Source organism: Anoplophora glabripennis, unplaced genomic scaffold, assembly GCF_000390285.2.
Source record: "Anoplophora glabripennis isolate ALB-LARVAE unplaced genomic scaffold, Agla_2.0 scaffold114, whole genome shotgun sequence".
In the NCBI taxonomy this organism is placed as follows: domain Eukaryota; kingdom Metazoa; phylum Arthropoda; class Insecta; order Coleoptera; family Cerambycidae; genus Anoplophora; species Anoplophora glabripennis.
Genome location: NW_019416319.1, coordinates 28123 through 47235, shown reverse-complemented (window position 1 = coordinate 47235; position 19113 = coordinate 28123). Strand labels below are relative to the sequence as shown.

Genomic DNA, 19113 nt, shown 5'->3' with positions numbered 1-19113 from the left:
ATCGGCGAGTAGCAGACGACACTCCCAGCACCTCAGGCAATACATGTAAATCTCTGTAAACATGCATTTAGGAGTAATTTCCGAAGTCAATTGGTGAAAGATGACAGTAATTATAAACTGTGTCGTAGCTTCGATATTAAGTATAGTACAAATAGTTAAAATAATAGAAAATTGTACCAGTCTTTAGTGTAATGTATATACTTCAGTATTTCAATTATTCCACTTGGATTAATATTTAATGTTGCAGTTGCAGTTTATATAAATCTTTGAATAGATGGGCGTTGATTTTAAATGGCCGTCGTACTTTAAATACGCAATCGTTGTAACGTACAGACCATTTGGTGAACTCCATTTGCTTCATTCTGATAACAGCAGGCGCTGCAAAATGGAGAATAATTTCTGTTTGAAAGCATTTGTCTTTCTCGGCGTAGATCCTAACCGCCCTATAAGGAAGTGGCGTGTGACTTTCAACAGCGCATTAGCAGTATGGATTATATCCCTATCTCTTTGCAAGTGTTACCTAGATAGAAATCTACAAAATATAGAACCAATAAGTGCACTTAATATAGTAAGTTCATTTTATATATATTTATACACATTATAACATTAATAACTATATTCTTTTTACAGATATATGTTAAATATTTGGCGCTTGCTATAGGTAGAAAAACGGTCAAACAAATTCTGGAATCAAAGGAACAATTTTGGGAAGTCGATATTGTAGATGACGAAATAACGTATTTAATACAATATTTGAAAGCAATAGACAGGTTGTATAAAAGTTCCATATTTCTCGCCGTATCTGCATATACAGTACCCCCCCTACTTTCGATAAAATCTTCTGTGTTTAACTGCTTTATACCTGAATATATACCGTTCGCATTATTTTATATCGTCGAAATTTACGTAATTATAGTTGGCTCGTTTGTCTTTATTTATTTCAATATATTTGTATGTTCTCTCATAGTTTTGGCTGCTATTCAATTTAGACTAGTAAATTTTAAGATTAGGGATCTCAGTCTTAAAGAAATTGAAAATGACCAGGATGTTGAAATGTATGTTCGGAACATGAAGAAGATAATCAAACATCAACAGTTTCTTATGAGGTTAGTCTGATTCATTTTAAATTAACTAATTTACTTTTAACCACTGCTTGGAATAGGTTGCATGAAATTTTTTATCAACGATCGTGTTCAAAATGGCAAAGTGGCACATAATTTCCAGTGTAAAATTAGCTTTTATAAGGGCCTGTGCAAAAGGAGTGGTTACATAGTAAGTCTGGTAACTAGATTTTTACCGTACGATTGAAGATCGAATCGAGTGCGGTAACAACCCAGTATCGCAATACTTTATCTACAGCCACACATTTTTTTTTTTAATATTTGTTTGATATTTAATAATTACAGCCACACAAAAAAAAATCGGAATGTCGGGTCGGTTTATGTATTACTTTTTAGTTTCAAATTATGAGGGAATTGAGGATGTGTGTGTGGGGGGGGGGGGCAATCCACAAGTCAGAATTTTTTTTTATCATTTTCGGATTCAGAGGAAAATTTTACCACATACCTATAGTTTCATCTCAAAAACAAACGATTTTTTTATTTTGTCGGCCTATGTTATCAGTTACTATAGGAATTTGTAGTTGTCAGTTTTGATGTTGTTTCACTGTTTACGAATTTACCATTAACGAGAACTTTAACTGGTATAACCGCAAATTGGAATTAATTTTAATTGTTAACTCAAGTTTATATTTGGTTAATTTTTTAACAGTCATAAAATTTATTTTTGATTCTAATTATTGTGTTTTTAAGGGGGTTTATTACAAACAAATTTTTGGTACCCCAATTTAATCTATATTAGTCAATTATGTTTTAGATGATTTGGTTAGGGATTGCCTATCAAAGTTACATATCAATATACCATTTGTAAAACAAAACGCTTCCTAGATGATTCTAGCATGGCGGTTCCACAAAATGAGATAGATAACACTCAAAGGGGTTTTAATAGTTATGATAATGACATCCAGTTCACCGTTGAAAGGAAGCAGAACAACTGCATCCCGTTTTTGGATATGGTTAACCACGAAGTGGTATAGAAAATCTATGAATTGTGGCAGGTACCTTAATTTTCATTCATACCATCAAAATATGATGAAATTGAATCTAATCTCAGTCCTCGAAACCAGGGTATGTAAATTGACACACCCCAGTTTCTTAAATCTCTTAACGAATTAAAAACACTGTTGATAGAGAATTCCTACCCAAAAATCTAATCAATAAAATTTTGTTTAATTTTGACTCTAATAATGGTTCTCCATTACATCATAGATTGCTCGATAACAACATGGAAAATGATAATAATCCACAAGTCGCTGTTCCCAAATATAAATGTTTTTTGGTTTTAAAAGAATTAGCGCCAAAATTAATGTCCAGGTTGAGTCAACCCTGTGGCAAAGTGTTACTAGAATACAATTGAAGCAAAATATTTTAAAGTAGGTTCGGTTGGGGGGGAGGGGGGTCAAGAAATACACATTTCAAAAATAATTTGACTTATCAGGGTGATTTGTTTTGGGAGGGCTGATCAAAGTTGTATTTTTTAAATGGAACACCCTGTATTTGAGTGTATTCAACTGAGATTTTCGGTAAAACGATACACTATACCGATTTATATCAAGTATATCTTTTTTATGTAGAATTGTCCACGGAATCTAAAAATTAATCCCAAATGATTATTAGGTCATTGGCGTAGAAGTTGGGGTAATAAAATCCCATTTTACTACCCACTCCTACGCCATTGACCTATAAAAATTTGTAAATTTTACAGTAAATTATGCACACGTGTTCAATATCAATTTGTTATAAGCATACCAAAGATTTCGTAAATAATATGATTTTAACAACCGACAAATTAATTGACCATTATTTTGGCTCCAAAACATAAATTTTCACATAATCTGTACTTACTTCATTTAAAAAATATACGGAAAAACTATTGGGAAATTTGGAATTTTTCAGAGCAGCAATTTTGAACTACTTTTATTTGAAACTTTTTTCGAAAAAATGCATCTTTATTGGGATATTGGCAGTTTTCTATTAAAAAATCTCAGAGTAAAAAAATTCGTTAATTTTTTTCTTATTTTCCTGGATTATAATTAAAACTATTTAAGATCGATATCTTTTACAGCCATCAGTAAATTTTCAGTAGGAAATATTCCAATACACGGTTTCATATGGTTTTTCATAACTTTTGGGAGGGAATTATTTTTAAACTCGTCTACATTATTATAAACATTATGAAACAATTGATATTTTTATTAAAACTGTTAAGAACAACAATGGCGACTTCAACCTTAGCAATTTAATGACAACATATTTTCCTTAATACCCATTAATACCTGTTAATTATTACTTAAAAGAATAACAATATATCTTTTAAGTCTTGAACCTATCGCCTAAAATTTCTGAAAAGCTTGATGTTCAATATTGTCTGTTTCATTTCTATTTATTAATGTCAAAAAAGTAATTCAGTTTTTTCCAGGTACGTCGACGAATTAAATACAATATTAAGTGTGCCAGTTGCGCTGTTGATGGTGACTAACATTCCCATGATATGTATAACTATGTATAATGCAACATTAACGTAAGTATTTTTGGTATGAAACAGAGCACAAGACTGAATTTAATTTTTACATAGAGTTGAACAAAAACAGACATCACTGGATCTTTATTTATCGGAATTATTAAAATTTCTCAACACAGTATGTAATAACTATAATTCTCGTAGCAGAAAGATTAAATTGACAGTTTCAGTACACCATTTCGCAGTAAAGTTTACATTGGTATCCTGCAGTAAATCTAAAAATTAAAAAAAAATTGAAATTTTTTAATCAAAGATAGGAACATAGTTATAAAGTATAATAATAGCTTATTTAAGTAAGCTTACATATAAAGAACAAACTTTTAAAATTGCAGAATAAGAAATTATTATTAGATTTTAATAGTCAATTTTTTATCATATATCTTAATCCTATCTTAAGATGGCATTTTTAATTTTTAGCAAAGGTACCTAATATACACCAAGGAAACAGTTTATTGTCAATAAATTACTTTTATAGTAAACAAATGCTGGTTTTCAATATAATCTAGCAAACACAATTTTCTGAGAACAAATAATATATTCGAAGATGTTAAACAATCTTCGATGCAAGAGAACATGCTGCATTAAACAAATATATACAAAAGTACTTGTTAGACGTGAAAGATATTGTTCGTGTCGAAGAAATTCTTCTTTAAGGCTAATTATATAATGTAATTTTAAAAAAGTGACATTTTTAAGACAGAACAATATTTTTTTTATTACTTTTGAAGAAATGTGATTTTCAGCAAATTGCACATACTATTGTGTCAAATATATTTATTATCGGCACAGACAATATAGCTTATCGCCTCAAACCGCGCTTTCAATGCTGGAAATTGGCAACCTAAAAAGGATGCAGGTTCTTGTTAGCCAGCATTCAACAATAAAATTTAACGTGGTAACTCTTCTACTTAGTAATAGGAAGCAGTTCTAGCGGAGGCTTTGTTGCCAAATAATAACTGCTGAATTTTTTTGAAATTTAATGCATTTAATTATGTAATTGAAAATCTTTTGTTTGGAAATGACATTTGTGTTTAATGCTAAATAAAATAAATTAAGTTAGAATTAAAACTATGAATTTACCTAATTCATTATTTATTTCAAAAAAATTAAAAAATGTAAAATTTGCTTAAGAATAGTAGCTTAATTAATTTAATAAAATTGTTGGAACCTCTAGGGGTGGTTGAATACAAAATTTATTGAAAAAAAAACAACAAATCATCAATCAATGAGAGATAATGCATTCGCTACTGTTGCAATTTTTGACCAACTTTTTGTTTTTCGACATACGGACTTCGGAACTTTTCCATTCAACGCAGAACGGACAATCAGAGCCAAGGATGTGGAGAGATTTTTTTAATTATTTTTTGAAACGTACCGTTTCCGAGTTAGCAGACCTTTTTTACTGTATCACCTGACATACCTTTTGTTTCCGAAATTTATTTTCAACATACGGACTTCGGACCTTTTGCATTCAACGCAGGAGGGACATATGAAACCAAGGGTGTGGGGAGATTTTTTCAATTATTTTTTCGATTCAACGCACCGTTTCCGAGTTATACGGCCTTTTTACTATATGACGTCACACAACTCTTGTTTCCAAAATTTATTTTCGACATACGAACCTTTTGTATTCAACTTAGAACGGACAATCAGAATCAGGAGTGTAGGGGAGATTTTTTAAATTATTTTTTCGATTCAACGCACCGTTTCAGGGGTATAAGATCGATTTTACTGTGTCACCTCACACCTCTTGTTTCCGAAATTTGTTTTCAACGGACTTCGGACCTTTTGCATTTGAACGCAGAAGGGAAATACAGAACCACAGGTGTGGGGAGATTTTTTTAATAATTTTTTGATTCAACGCACCGTTTCCGAGTTATAAACACTTTTTTATTTTATGATGTCACACACCGTTGGTCAGATTTTTTTTTCGACATACAGACTTCGGACTTTTTTAACTCGATCACCAATCAGAATCATGGGAGATTTTTTGATATTTCGAGACATTTCCGAGGTACTAGTAAATACCGTTTTTTTTTTCTTTCATATATTGTAACACCCTGCTCTGACTCACCCACCGAGTGCTCTACTCAGAACCAAGGGGAGATTTGTTTATATTTCCAGCCATTTCCGAGTTACGAGCAAAAACCGTTTTTTTCTCATACGTGTGACGTCATAGCTCGATTACGAAGGCTTAAAATGCCACGCGGTCCTGAAGATGCTGGGGAAGCCCTAGAGACTCCTGAAGACAGCAGAGAGAGAGAGAAAAGCCCTCTATGAGAATAAAGTCACTCTATCTCTATTGCATAATATAACTCTATCTCTCTCGCACACAATCAGACAAACATGACAGAAACAAACCTTCCTTTAAAAATACATGGGATTTATCATTATCAGAATAACCCATTTTAATTTAAAAAAATTATAATGGATTATTCTCATGACGAAAAATGAAACATAATTAGACTGTATTATTCAAATAACAATAATGTGGAAAAGTTCTTCAGGAATATCGGCAAATTTATTTTGGAGGACGAATCCCGTCAATGAATACTGTAAAAAATATTATCAGAAACCTTAGATGGCCAGAAAACAGCACCGATCTCACTCCTTTAGACATATTTTTATGGGGACACTTCAACAAAATATATTATTATCAAAATTTACAAGTATTGGAAGAAAAAATACAAGACGAAATGTTTGATAATTCTGAATTTGTTTTTAAAGCAATAAATAGTAAATTAAAGCATATTTTCAACTGTATCATCACAATTACTTGCATGTTGAAAATTTATAAAAAATGTAGGTATTGTTATTTCGTTTCTAGGTATTCTCCTTATGTGGTTGCAAAGGTTAGTTATAAGAATCGTTGTTTGTTATTTCAATAAGGATGAATTTTAATTTTTTTAATGATTTTTTTACTTTAAACATATATTTTATGCCAGCAAATTTTGATGTCAAAAGAAATAAAGGAAAAGGAAAAGTCGTGCATTTGTATTTAAAGTTTTTTCTATATTTAATTATTAAACCTATAAGTGGATGTCAAAATACAAAAAAAAAAACTGTAACTAAATTCCGCGACGTACCCACCTTGTATATTAAATAAATTTATCATCATCATCAAATATTAAAAAAATTATAATACAAGCTGTTTAAAATATCATTACGAATGTTTGTTTATTTGGAAATATATTTTCTGCAATATATCAATACCAAAAAATGAAAATAGTAGCTAATTCACGAAATTATGATTAAATAACCTAACTGTGACACCACTGCAGAATATCATGAAACTACGTAGATATTTGTTGATTCTTTAAAACATTTTTATTAATACCTACATCATACATTTAAGTAAATACAGTAATGCAAAAAACAGATATTGATAAAAAAGTGTACAAAATAAATCCGTAAGTACGCCTGGCAACATTGCCAAAGTGTTGTTTACTTATATTTTGCTAGGATACACGTAGGAATGCGGGCCGCTGCATTTGATTCTTCCTAAAATTCTGCTGGTGGTGTACTCTATCGGCAATTCGGAAATTTAAAACTCCTGTCCTATTCCAGTAGCGGTCTGGGGCGTAGCTATATTGTCTGTGTTATCGATTAAAACTGAATATAATTTACAATGTATAGTATTGTTAAATACTCCAGTATTAGATCATAAAACCTAAAACCTTGAAAAAGTTATTAGTACACATGAATATTTAGACAACCTATGGGAATATTGGTTATTTTATGTTGTAGGCAATTAAATTCCAGGTATTTGTTAATTAGTTTTGTTTGTTTATTTGTGCAACTAAACGTTAATTTTAGAAGTTACTATCGTAGATATAGGTTCTAGTGAAAAGTGAAAAAACACGGAATTGCAATTTGCCAACTTAACATCACTTCTTTCCAGTTACTTAAATGTTTAATAATAATTTTTTACGTTCAAACTCTTATTCGACTGGAGTAAAAGAGGTAAATTCAAAGAACTGCTCGATTTCCTTTTTTGCCACAATTGTCGATGAACTAAAACATAAAAACAGATATTATTATATATATAATGACATTTGTGTNTCTCGCCAGGCACTACTGTTAGTTGTTGCTATTAATTCACACAATTAAATGACCTGGCCCAACTCTATATTCAAATATTCGAGCCTCACTTGGGCGCCAATGTAACTTGCCCAGCCAGCTAGCCCAAGGGGAGGAAAAAGGGGAGCGGGTTCTCAGGTCTTTGAATAATTTCTCGAATATTTGGATTTAATAGCATTTATTCATCATCTAAATTTACAATTCGGTCGCCTGTCAACTACTAACTCTACTAAGTACCCTCTAAGAAAAATCTTGGGATTCTTCGCCGTTGATGGCTACTCAATTCACCACCGTACAAAGCGGAGCACACTCACCCCGAAGTTCCCCGGTTTTCACCAACACTTTTTCTTCTTCTGGTTTTTTACTTCCTTTCCTTAACCAAAATCCAGGTGACACTCCGTCTGTCTCCACACACTGACATCTCGCTACCTCCTTCGATCAAAACTTAAAACTAGGAGTACAATAGGTTTCCTAACTAAACGGAGTAGGAGCAAGGTGCCCGTTACATCACCCCCCAGTTTAATTGAGCAAACGACAAGTATCGTGAACTGATTAAATAGTGGCGAAATTCAACTGCAATAAAACTGTTTGACTAGCAAAATAAAAAACATAAAAAGCAACACAAAAACACACACTATATTTCTAATACCGGAGCGTTAAACAATTTTAAATTATAAATATTTTGAAGACCTAAGCAGGCACCAGTGGAGTCCTCTACTACCCTATAAGCGTTTTGATTCACTACTTCCGTAATGGTGCAAGGACCACGAAATAAAAGAAAAAATTTCTTGATTTCTTTAGTGTCAGCCGACGACACGGGATGACAACGTACCCATACTTTCTCACCAACGCTTAACTTCCATAATCGTCGCTTTAATTTTTCATGGCGTTCACGCCTTTTCGCTGCTTTAGTCAAGAGATTGTCTCTAGCTAACAATACAATTTCATTAGAATGGAACTCATATTTTGTCGGATATGGGATATTACTGATAATTTTATTTTCACGATCTTTGGAAAAATGAATTTGGTTTGGTGTAAACCCGGTACTATCATGCAGGACTCGATTTAACCAACCTTCGATTTCTTTTAGAACACAACCCCATCTAGTATGCTGAGCATAACAATAGGATCTCAAAAGCCTACCGATCTCTTTATTCACCCGCTCTGTAGGATTTCCTTGCGGAAAATAAACAGAAGTGTGAGCTACACCAATGCCTTGCTCTGTTAAACCCTCAATCCATTTATGACTACTAAAATAAGTGGCATTATCGGACAAAACTACGCGCGGTTTGCCTACTCGAACAATGTATTTATTCAACAGGGCATTAAGAATTGCTTTGGTCGTACAACGTTTCAGAGCATATAAACACACAAATTTACTGAAAGCATCCACCAGAACCAACAACTGAGTAGCTCCTCCCCTTGAAACAGGCAAAGGCCCCACGATATCTAAACACGTCACCTCATTTGGACCATTCGGTACTAGACTATTCATTTCACCTCTCAATCTTTCGCAAGGTTTAGCTTTCTGACACAGTTCACACCCCGCAATTATACGACGCACAGTATGTCTCATTTTTGGCCAGTAATAGTACCTAGACAAATATGCCAAACACTTAGCCGATCCAAAATGACCATTGTTTTGATGTTCCTCGGCCACCAGAGTTACAATCTGACTTTTCGGAATACATAACTTATGACTAAAGACCGGATTTTATGCAATTGCATATTTTATGCATATTTTGCATATATCTTCAAATTTGGTCATTTAATGCATATGTAGGATTTCTTTGCATATCTTGCATATTTACGTTATTTTTTCTATTTTGGAAAGTAGAAATAAAGAAATTTTGTTGTCATTTACTTATCATGGGCATTCGGACAGGTAGGTAGTTTAATACCTACATAAAGCCATAAAAGTTTAAACCCAATAATAATTAATTATAGATTAAATATTTAAAATAGTTTAATACCTACATAAAGCCATAAAAGTTTAAACCCAACAATAATCCAAAAATATTCAGGTAAATATTAATAGATTTTTATAGCTTTGTTAAGCTGAGGTTTGAATACCTACTATACCTCTACTATAAATTATTTTCATCATTTTTGAAATTACTAGTATCAGTGTGGTTGCAGTAGTTCGAATATCTAAAGTGTGCCCAAACAAAGTGAATGTGAATTACGTAGCGAACATGCCAAAAATTCAAAGTGCCTCGTGGATTAAACCGTATCCAGAACTTATTTCCCACATTTCTAAGGCTAACAGAATCAAATCGGGTCCTGTTCAGTCAACGTTGAAGCAAGCTGTGGAAGTCAGCAGTAATCAACACCATGGGCAGACTAAATTTAATGAAGATTTGTGCAGAATGTTTTTGGCTGCGAATATTCTTCTCCACAAGATGACCAACCCTCAAGTGATGGCATTTCTGCAAAAGTACTGCAAATTTAACACTCCAGATGAATCTACATTAAGAAAAAACGTCGTTGGAAAGGTACCTATATGCTTCAGTGATAGAAGAAATTAAGAAAGAAATTGTAGATAACTACATATATATTATTTTTGACGAAACAACTGATGCTTGCGGTCGTTACATAACTAATCTAATGATTGGAAAACTTTCTGAAGAACCTGGAAAACCTCATCTTAAAGCAGTAAAATAACTTGAAAAAACAAACAACCTAACAGTTACCCGTTATATTCAAGAAACATTAACACTTTTCTATCTGCCACATCCAGTCCCTACAGATAAAGTTCTTATTCTGTTGTCCGATGCTGCACCGTATATGTTAAAGGCAGGGCGGAATTTAAAAATATTTTATGAAAATTTAATTCATGTAACTTGTCTAGCCCATGGATTCAATAGGGTTGCAGAGACCATTAGAACTTCCTTCCCATTGGTCAATGATTTACATTAAATGTAACTATAGTTTTGTACCAGAAAGTATTGTAAAATTAGAAGGAACGTCTAAAAACCTGCCAGAGTCAATAGATACAGTAGAAAAATTTATATACATGGTGTCCGGTAAGTACCTCCTAATCTCTCGAGAGTGTATAGGGGAGGTCAAAATAAAACTAGTCCTTCCTATAATTTTTTTTCCTAATGTGCCCCCTAACGGAGTTATGGGGGGTCAAAGGGGTACCTAGAAATTAACGTTTAGGGTTATAACTTTGAAACCACCCTGTATATTTTAATAAAATTTTCGTACGTTGTATTACACATGGAGCTCTACGATTTGATGCTAAAATCAACTTTTTGCTATTATCAGGTGTCCAGAAACGGACTGGCCCTATCACAATTTTTCTCAAAATTTTGACAGAAGTAATTTTATCAAACTGAAAATATTATTATTAGATACTCTGAAGGTTTTTCTTTAAAAATGGTACTCTTTATTTATTTCGAAAAAATGAACGGTTTGCGAGATAAATCGGTTTTGAAAAAAATTGGTAACAAATACAACAATTAAAATTTATTTTTTTTACATATTATTTCATGCATTTAATTTCTTTAACTTTATCAAGTCCAGAAATCTTTGAACGGGTTGGCTATACTTTATGAGCAAGTAGTGACCAATTAAAAATAACATTTGAAAAATAACTTACTTACAAGACATGCAACAAAGAACATTCAACAATGAACAAAGGTACCTAAATGTTACTTCGGTAGATGTTCAAAATGAGCACCCCGTACTTCAATGCACTTTCTAATCCTACGAATGTTTTCCCGGTGCACTTGAAATAATATTCCGTGATTATTGCGGAGATGGTCACAGTTCTGTGTTAGCCTCAGCAGAAGTTCCTCTCTACTATTTACGGGTGTTGAATAAACGTTATTTTTTAAATGACCCCACAGAAAAAAGTCTAATGGGTTTAGGTCGGGCGACCTAGGTGGCCATAATACAGGTCCGCCTCGACCTATCCATCGATCACCAAAAACATTCGTCAGATGTTGACGTACTAAACGATCAAAGTGGGGTGGTGCACCGTCATGCATGTACCACATTTCAGTTCTTATTTGAAGGGGCACTTCTTCTAACAAAATATTTAGATTTTCCTCTAAAAATTGCAAATAAAGAGCACCATTAAGTCTTTGCTCCAGAATAAATGGACCAATCAAATGATTCCCGATAATGCCAGCCCACACATTCACCATAAACCTTTGTTGGTAGCGAGTTTGAACTAAAGCGTGAGGGTTTTCTTCATCCCAGACATGTAGATTATGCGAATTAATTATGCCGTCTCTTGTAAAACCTGCTTCATCGGTGAACAAAATAGATGTACCAAAATTATGATTCCGAATATGATGCTGTAAAAACCAATTGGCGTATTGAAGTCTTTTTGGATAATCATCTGGAGACATAGCATGTACTTTTTGGATGTGGTACGGGTAAAGCAATTGTTCTTTCAGAGTTTCATGTACAGCCCATTTTGTAACATTGTTTTGCGCCGCAAGCTTCCTTATGCTATTTGAAGGATTATTAGCAACGTCTTCCAATATTTGTTCCTCTACATGAGGGTCTCGTACTCTCCTCGGGGCTCCTGCTCCACCACGGCGTGGCAAAAAGCTTCCTAAATAAAGGATTCGGAAGAAATTAGTTTCACTAACGTTTTTCACTATTTTTTTTTACCTGTTTCTCTTAAACTACGATCAACTCTTTCAAAAGTTTTTGGACTCGGCAAATGTCGACCCGGAAACCTTTCCTCATAAAGTCTTCTTGCCTCCACGGAGTTGCATAATGCTTCCCCATAAATTAGGTGCATATCAGCATATTCTGCACAGGAATATTCTTCCATTTTTAAATGTTATTTCTAACGGCTTAAAACGAATACCACAATAAAATTGAATTTTTATTCTGTCACGCGCCTTTGACAAGTACTTTAAAATCAACAGGGTCTAACAACGAAAACAATAGAAAAGAACTCCATGGAGACAAGAGCAATAATAATTTGTAGATGTATTTTGGTCATAGATGTTGATTTTACAAGAAACGGCATTATTCATTCCCTTAATTCACCACCAGTAAATGTTTATGGTGAATCTGTAGGCTGGCACTAGCGGGAATGATTTTATTGTAAAAAAATAAATTTTAATTGTTGTTGTATTTGTTACCAATTTTTTTCAAAACCGATTTATCTCGCAAACCGTTCATTTTTTCGAAATAAATAAAGAGTACCATTTTTAAAGAAAAACCTTCAGAGTATCTAATAATAATATTTTCAGTTTGATAAAATTACTTCTGTCAAAATTTTGAGAAAAATTGTGATAGGGCCAGTCCGTTTCTGGACACCTGATAATAGCAAAAAGTTGATTTTAGCATCAAATCGTAGAGCTCCATGTGTAATACAACGTACGAAAATTTTATTAAAATATACAGGGTGGTTTCAAAGTTATAACCCTAAACGTTAATTTCTTGGTACCCCTTTGACCCCCCATAACTCCGTTAGGGGGCACATTAGGAAAAAAAATTATAGGAAGGACTAGTTTTATTTTGACCTCCCCTATACACTCCCGAGAGATTAGGAGGTACTTACCGGACACCCTGTATAATTGTAAGCAAGTGCGAGGTGAAGTAGGAATGGCCGTAGCTACGAAGTTAGAAGGGGTAATTGAAAGAAATCCGGGTTATAATGTATAACTTTAGAAAATTTGGATATTGAACCGGCTTTAATTCCAAACTTAAAATTTTGTCCTGTAACTTCGGTTGATGTAGAACGATCATTTTCTTTATATAAACATATTCTTAGTGACCGAAAAGGCATAATTTTATAGAAGGAAACTTTGAAACACATATTGTTACTAGTGCATTTTACAATATTTCAGATTGATCTTGTAGTTTAGTATTAAGTTACGTTTATGCATATATTTGTACAATAATGTAAACTATGTAATGCATGTTTAAAATTCGTTTAGTTGTTATTTTATATCCTATTGCTTATAATTTAGTGAAAAAAAATAATTTTGCCAAAGAAAAGCCTTGGAATTAGTCATTGCATATTTCATGGTGCTTTTGCATAAATCATGCATATATTTAAAAAATTGTATGCATATATATGCGCATATTATAAAGGTTTTTGATTGCATATAATCCGGTCTTTAGTTATTAGTTTTTGCAATAACTTCTGGTATTATGATCAAGCGTTCATTTTTAAACAAAATTAACCACTTGACCATATATTTCACATGTCCCATTTGAAATAAATAAGAAGTGCCAATAATGAACTGTCCTCTCAGTGTAGAACATAGCAGCAATGCGCCCTATGTAGCCTAACGGCTTAGAATTATTACTTGCATATATATTTTCATTCACCTCAGTGATTTTTGTTATACATAATCTTTTTCAGCGGATCTGTTTTATTGGATCAATTCAGAACGTTAGCAACAATATTGTGTGTACTCACAGAGTCTTTTTTGGTATATGGCTTTCCCGCGCAAGTAATGATGGACCAGGTATGTATTACTGTAAACAATTCGACATAGTCACATATTTAATATTGCGAAAAAGTAGGGCACTCTTCTACGTAAACTTATTTTCAAAAGCAACCGTTATCAAAGTTACCCCTCTTTAAAGTGGTGGATCAAAAATTCAGTTTTTACATCCCTTAACTTCGATATTTTGTGGAAATAAATTTATATGGAAATTTTCCTTATAATTTTTGGCAGGCAATTGCTAAACTTTTTCGCAATACTACACAAACACCGTTTATAATTATTTTTAGTCAGAAGCAACAGCAGAGACTATATATTCTGAGTGCAAATGGCACCTACCGAAATTGCGACATTTGCGAAACGATTTCCTGATTATGATGATAAGGAGTCAGGAAGGTGTTTCTATAAGGGCTGCAAATTATCACATCATTAATAATAGAACTGTTCTAATAGTAAGTAAAAAAGATCAATAGTTGTTAAAACTCTGACTATAATTATATAATTCTAAAAACCAGAACATAAGTTTGGATTGTTCTGTCATATACAGGGTCGTTGATATTTATGAAAACGGTCGATTATTTTCTAAAGTAAGACAATTATCGGAATATCATAAAAAAACGTCTTAGGGTTTGTGAAATATATTACAATAAAGAAAAATTCAGTATACAGGAATTTGGGATTGTTAGTTCGGAAATAATCGTCTAAGCTCTGGAATAATATGTTCTGGCAAAAGTAATAAATATCGTTCATAGTTCAAATTTTCGTTTGACACACGAAACATTTACTTTCTGTCGTTGAGTGTGAACTTCTTCCATTCAATGTGGATTTTGGTCTGACCAATCCCTACAATTGTATCGGTTTACGTGCCCGATTAAACAAAATATGGATTCGTCAGAAAACAATATGTTGGTGACAAAGTTGACATTTTAATTTAATTTATCCATAATAACTTCGCAGAGCTCGATTATACGATCATAATAGTCTTCACTCAATTCTTGTAACAAATTAATTTTATATGGATGTAATTTTTCCCGTTTGCAAATTTTGTTATTGGAATATTGACTCATATTATGATTTTAAACCCTCAGTTGCGTTGAATTTATTTGATTTTTCACCATCCAACATGACTTCAAAAAATGTTCTTCATTTGTAGAAACTTTCAAAGGTAGTTTGATGGACTATAAACTTAATGGACTAAAATATTTTTATATAATTTATAAGAAAATGATTTTCAGAGTCCATTGTCTCGAAAACGGTTAAGTTTAGGAACATGACGTACTATATGAATTTTGTTTAGAATTTCGAGAAGAATTGAACTATGGAATAATATACAGGCTGTTCCTTAAAAAAAAAAACTTTATAACGTTTGTGTCTTATGTTTTTTCGATAGATATCTTACTTTAGGACATAATCTACGGTTTCTATACATATCAGCATATTCTGAAACAAGCTACAAGGTGTTTTTATAATAATTTGTAATGCTCATATTTTTTTCAAAATTAACTGAATGGTGATCGCTATCACCATTTTATTATAATTAATCTATATTCTGGAAGGTTATATTTTTTAATTTTAATATGTCTGTTCAGGAATACGTTAATAATACATATCCAAATCTATGGATCTGGCGAAGAATTTTGTAACTTTGGCCGCTCTAGTCCCCAGACTAAGATCATTTTTTGTAACTCTATTTTTGGGGCAAACCATAGAAAAACGCCAGGATCGAACAGTAGATTCTTCTAACATTATTCAGTTGTTGTTGGACCGGGATAAGAAACCAATTAGTTGACAAGTAGACGTTTGAATCATGTCCATTGACGTTCATTTTCAGTAATTAATTTAGCTATTAATTCTTAAAACCAGTTATGGATATTGAAATATATTTTAATTTTTAATAAAGCATAGCATTTTCCCCCACACATTTGAAACTATCAGTGGCCACCGAATTATTTTTATTTAATTGAATACTATCGTCTACATGCCCTGGCTGAGGTGATTAAAATTTAGTCTACAGTGAATCATGTTCTGTGATAGGATGTTTAATCGCAGGAAATTTGAGAAAAATAAAGTTTCAATAACATTTATAAATTGCTCCTATAATATATTCCCATTAAAATTCAAATAAATTAAGTTAGTACTACGTAATATGTAGAAAAACTGCATATCTCATTCTATAATTTTTATTGCAGATAATGAAAACTGCTTATACCTTTTATACTTTTATGCAAAAAGTAGCATAAGCCAGGAGAGAGTTGACCGATTAATTTTGCACAGAGCACTCAGAGCAACATATTAGTGTACTTGCCCTCGAAGCATGTATTGTTGCCATGCACAGAATTTTCCAGTGAATTCTGGGACATTAAAAAATAATGGATATTTTAAATATACAGGGTGATTCATTAATAATTGTACATGCGCTAACTGGATAATCTTGGGCTGAAAATATGAAATACTGACAAATAACACTTAGATAAAATATGGCTCCTTACGGAGTTACAGGGCGTTTTATTTAAAAAATTTTAAATTTTTTTTGCCCATTACTTTAACCCTGTTTGATATTTCCGTATCATACTTGACATAAAGTTTAGATACTTTAGAACATAATATTAAAAATGCTACAAAATCGTTCATGGCTCCTACCAGAGGCGTACGACAGGGGATGAAGGGTAGTTTCCTATTCCTAACTTCTGCATTTTTATTTTATTATGTAATTTATTTGTCATATTATTATTATTCAAGTCGGTGTCTCATGTCATGGGATGCATTGAATTAGTTGAGTTAGGTTTTATAGTTGAGTTTATCATTTAAATCATTTAAAATTTTTCACCGGTGTGAAAACAGCAGCCAAAGATAGCAGCTAAATTATCCGAACTTGGCCGATCCTAACATATGTCCAAAGAAGTAAGATTGCGATTTATGTTTATGTAACAAATCAATGAATGAAAATATTATATGAATATGAAATTTGTTGTGAATTTCCCATTCTGCTTCTAGAAACAACAAATTTTTTTAAGGGTGCTTTCTGACCATCCCCGAAATGGCTGCCAAACTATCTCGGCTCTCAATCATACGATTTTTATTAATTTTGTTGTACATGTCACATTTAATTACTAAAGACGGAATTTGGACGTCCGGTTGACTCACAATTTTTTGAAGGGTGGTTACGGACCATCCCCGAAATGGCTGCCAATTATCTCGGCTCTCAATCATACGATCTCAATCAAATTTGTTGTGCTTGTCACATTTAATTACTACAGATGGAATTTAGACGTCCGGTTGACTTACAATTTTTTTTAAGGGTGGTTATAGACCATCCCCGAAATGGTTGCCTAATTATCTCGGCTCTCAATTATACGATCTCAATCAATTTTGTTGTGCTTGTCACATTTAATTACTAAAGACGGAATTTGGATGTCCGGTTGACTCACAATTTTTTTTAAGGGTGGTTACGGGCCATCCCCGAAATGGCTGCCTAAATATATCGGCTCTCAATCATACGATCTCAATCAAATTTGTTGTGCAAGTCACATTAAATTACTAAAGACGGAATTTGGACGTCCGGTTGACTTAATAACTTGGCAGCCATTTCGGGAATGGTCCGTAACCACCCTTAAAAAAAATTGTGAGTCAACCGGACGTCCAAATTCCGGCTTTAGTAATTAAATGTGACACGTACAACAAAATTAATAAAAATCGTATGATTGAGAGCCGAGATAGTTTGGCAGCCATTTCGGGGATGGTCTATAACCACCCTTAAAAAAAATTGTGAGTCAACCGGACGTCCAAATTCCATCAGTAGTAATTAAATGTGACAAGCACAACAAATTTGATTAAGATCGAATGATTAAGAGCCGAGATAATTTGGCAGCCATTTCGGGGAAGGTCCGTAACCACCCTTAAAAAAAAATTGTGAGTCAACCGGACGTCCAAATTCCGGCTTTAGTAATAAAATGTGACACGTACAACAAAATTAATAAAAATCGTATGATTGAGAGCCGAGATAGTTTGGCAGCCATTTCGGGGATGGTCAGAAAGCACCCTAAAAAAAATTTTTTGTTTCTAGAAGCAGAATGGGAAATTCACAACAAATTTCATATTCATATAATATTTTCATTCATTGGTTTGTTACATAAACATAAATCGCAGACTTTGCTAAAACATGTATCTTTATTATTCTTACTTCTTTGGACATATGTTAGGATCGGCCAAGTTCGGATAATTTAGCTGCTATCTTTGGCTGCTGTTTTCACACCGGTAAATTTTTCTAAGAGTTATGTGTCAATTCTTCATTTTTTCAGCCGAGGATTATCCAGTTAGCGGATGTACAATTATTTATAAATTATTTAAACACTACTGTTATTATACTATGTATATTCTAAGAAAACATATGATACACCGTAGTGTTTACTACTCATATATCACATTTAACAATTGAATTAAATTAAACGAATATCAATTGTCTGAGTTTTATTTTGTCGTTTATGTCTGCATCCGTTTGATATTTGTTGAGATTGAATTTCAAGACGACGTCTCACTTTTTTGGAATTAACTGCATTCGACACCCGAGGTAGAAAGCATTGGCGGCGTGACGTTCAAGTTGCAGTGCAAACTGTATTTTCCAGATACGAGGTGTATCGTCATGTGCGTTAAATAAATCAACGGAGGTGAAAAATTAAAGAAAGGAATTTAATTCCCAGTCAAATAAATGAAGGTGTCAAGTTACAAACTGTAAACAATAATAATGGTGAATACAATTTAATTGTTTTGAGAAACACAACAGAATAGGTACAGAAACCAACATAACAGAATGGGAACAAATTTCGGATTATTCTGACACAATTATAAGAAAAATTAAGTGCGGAATACGACTTTTCGGGGAAAACGCACCTCCCTGTTGTAGTATAACAACCCCAGATTCGATAAAAAAATAAACGTAATTGTGGCCAAAAATATGTGATCGTCATAA

At 32.8% G+C, this 19113-nt stretch overlaps 1 protein-coding gene across 1 annotated transcript; it reads left to right on the top strand.

Moving 5' to 3' along the window:
- Positions 1 to 385: 385 nt before the first annotated feature.
- On the top strand, positions 386 to 16423 carry LOC111691371. Its single transcript, XM_023454077.1, has 6 exons — positions 386 to 568; positions 631 to 1106; positions 3538 to 3639; positions 14063 to 14168; positions 14438 to 14599; positions 16337 to 16423. The coding sequence occupies exons 1-6, from the start codon at positions 386 to 388 to the stop codon at positions 16385 to 16387; spliced, it is 1080 nt and encodes a 359-aa protein (XP_023309845.1). The 3' UTR covers positions 16388 to 16423.
- The last annotated feature ends 2690 nt before the right edge of the window (positions 16424 to 19113 follow it).

Coding starts and splice junctions, on each gene's coding strand:
- LOC111691371 (XM_023454077.1), top strand. CDS start 386: ATGGAGAATAATTTCTGTTTGAAAGCATTTGTCTTTCTCGGCGTAGAT. Junction 14,169..14,437: donor CGCAAGTAATGATGGACCAG/GTATGTATTACT, acceptor AATTATTTTTAG/TCAGAAGCAACAGCAGAGAC. Junction 14,600..16,336: donor ATAATAGAACTGTTCTAATA/GTAAGTAAAAAA, acceptor TTTTTATTGCAG/ATAATGAAAACTGCTTATAC.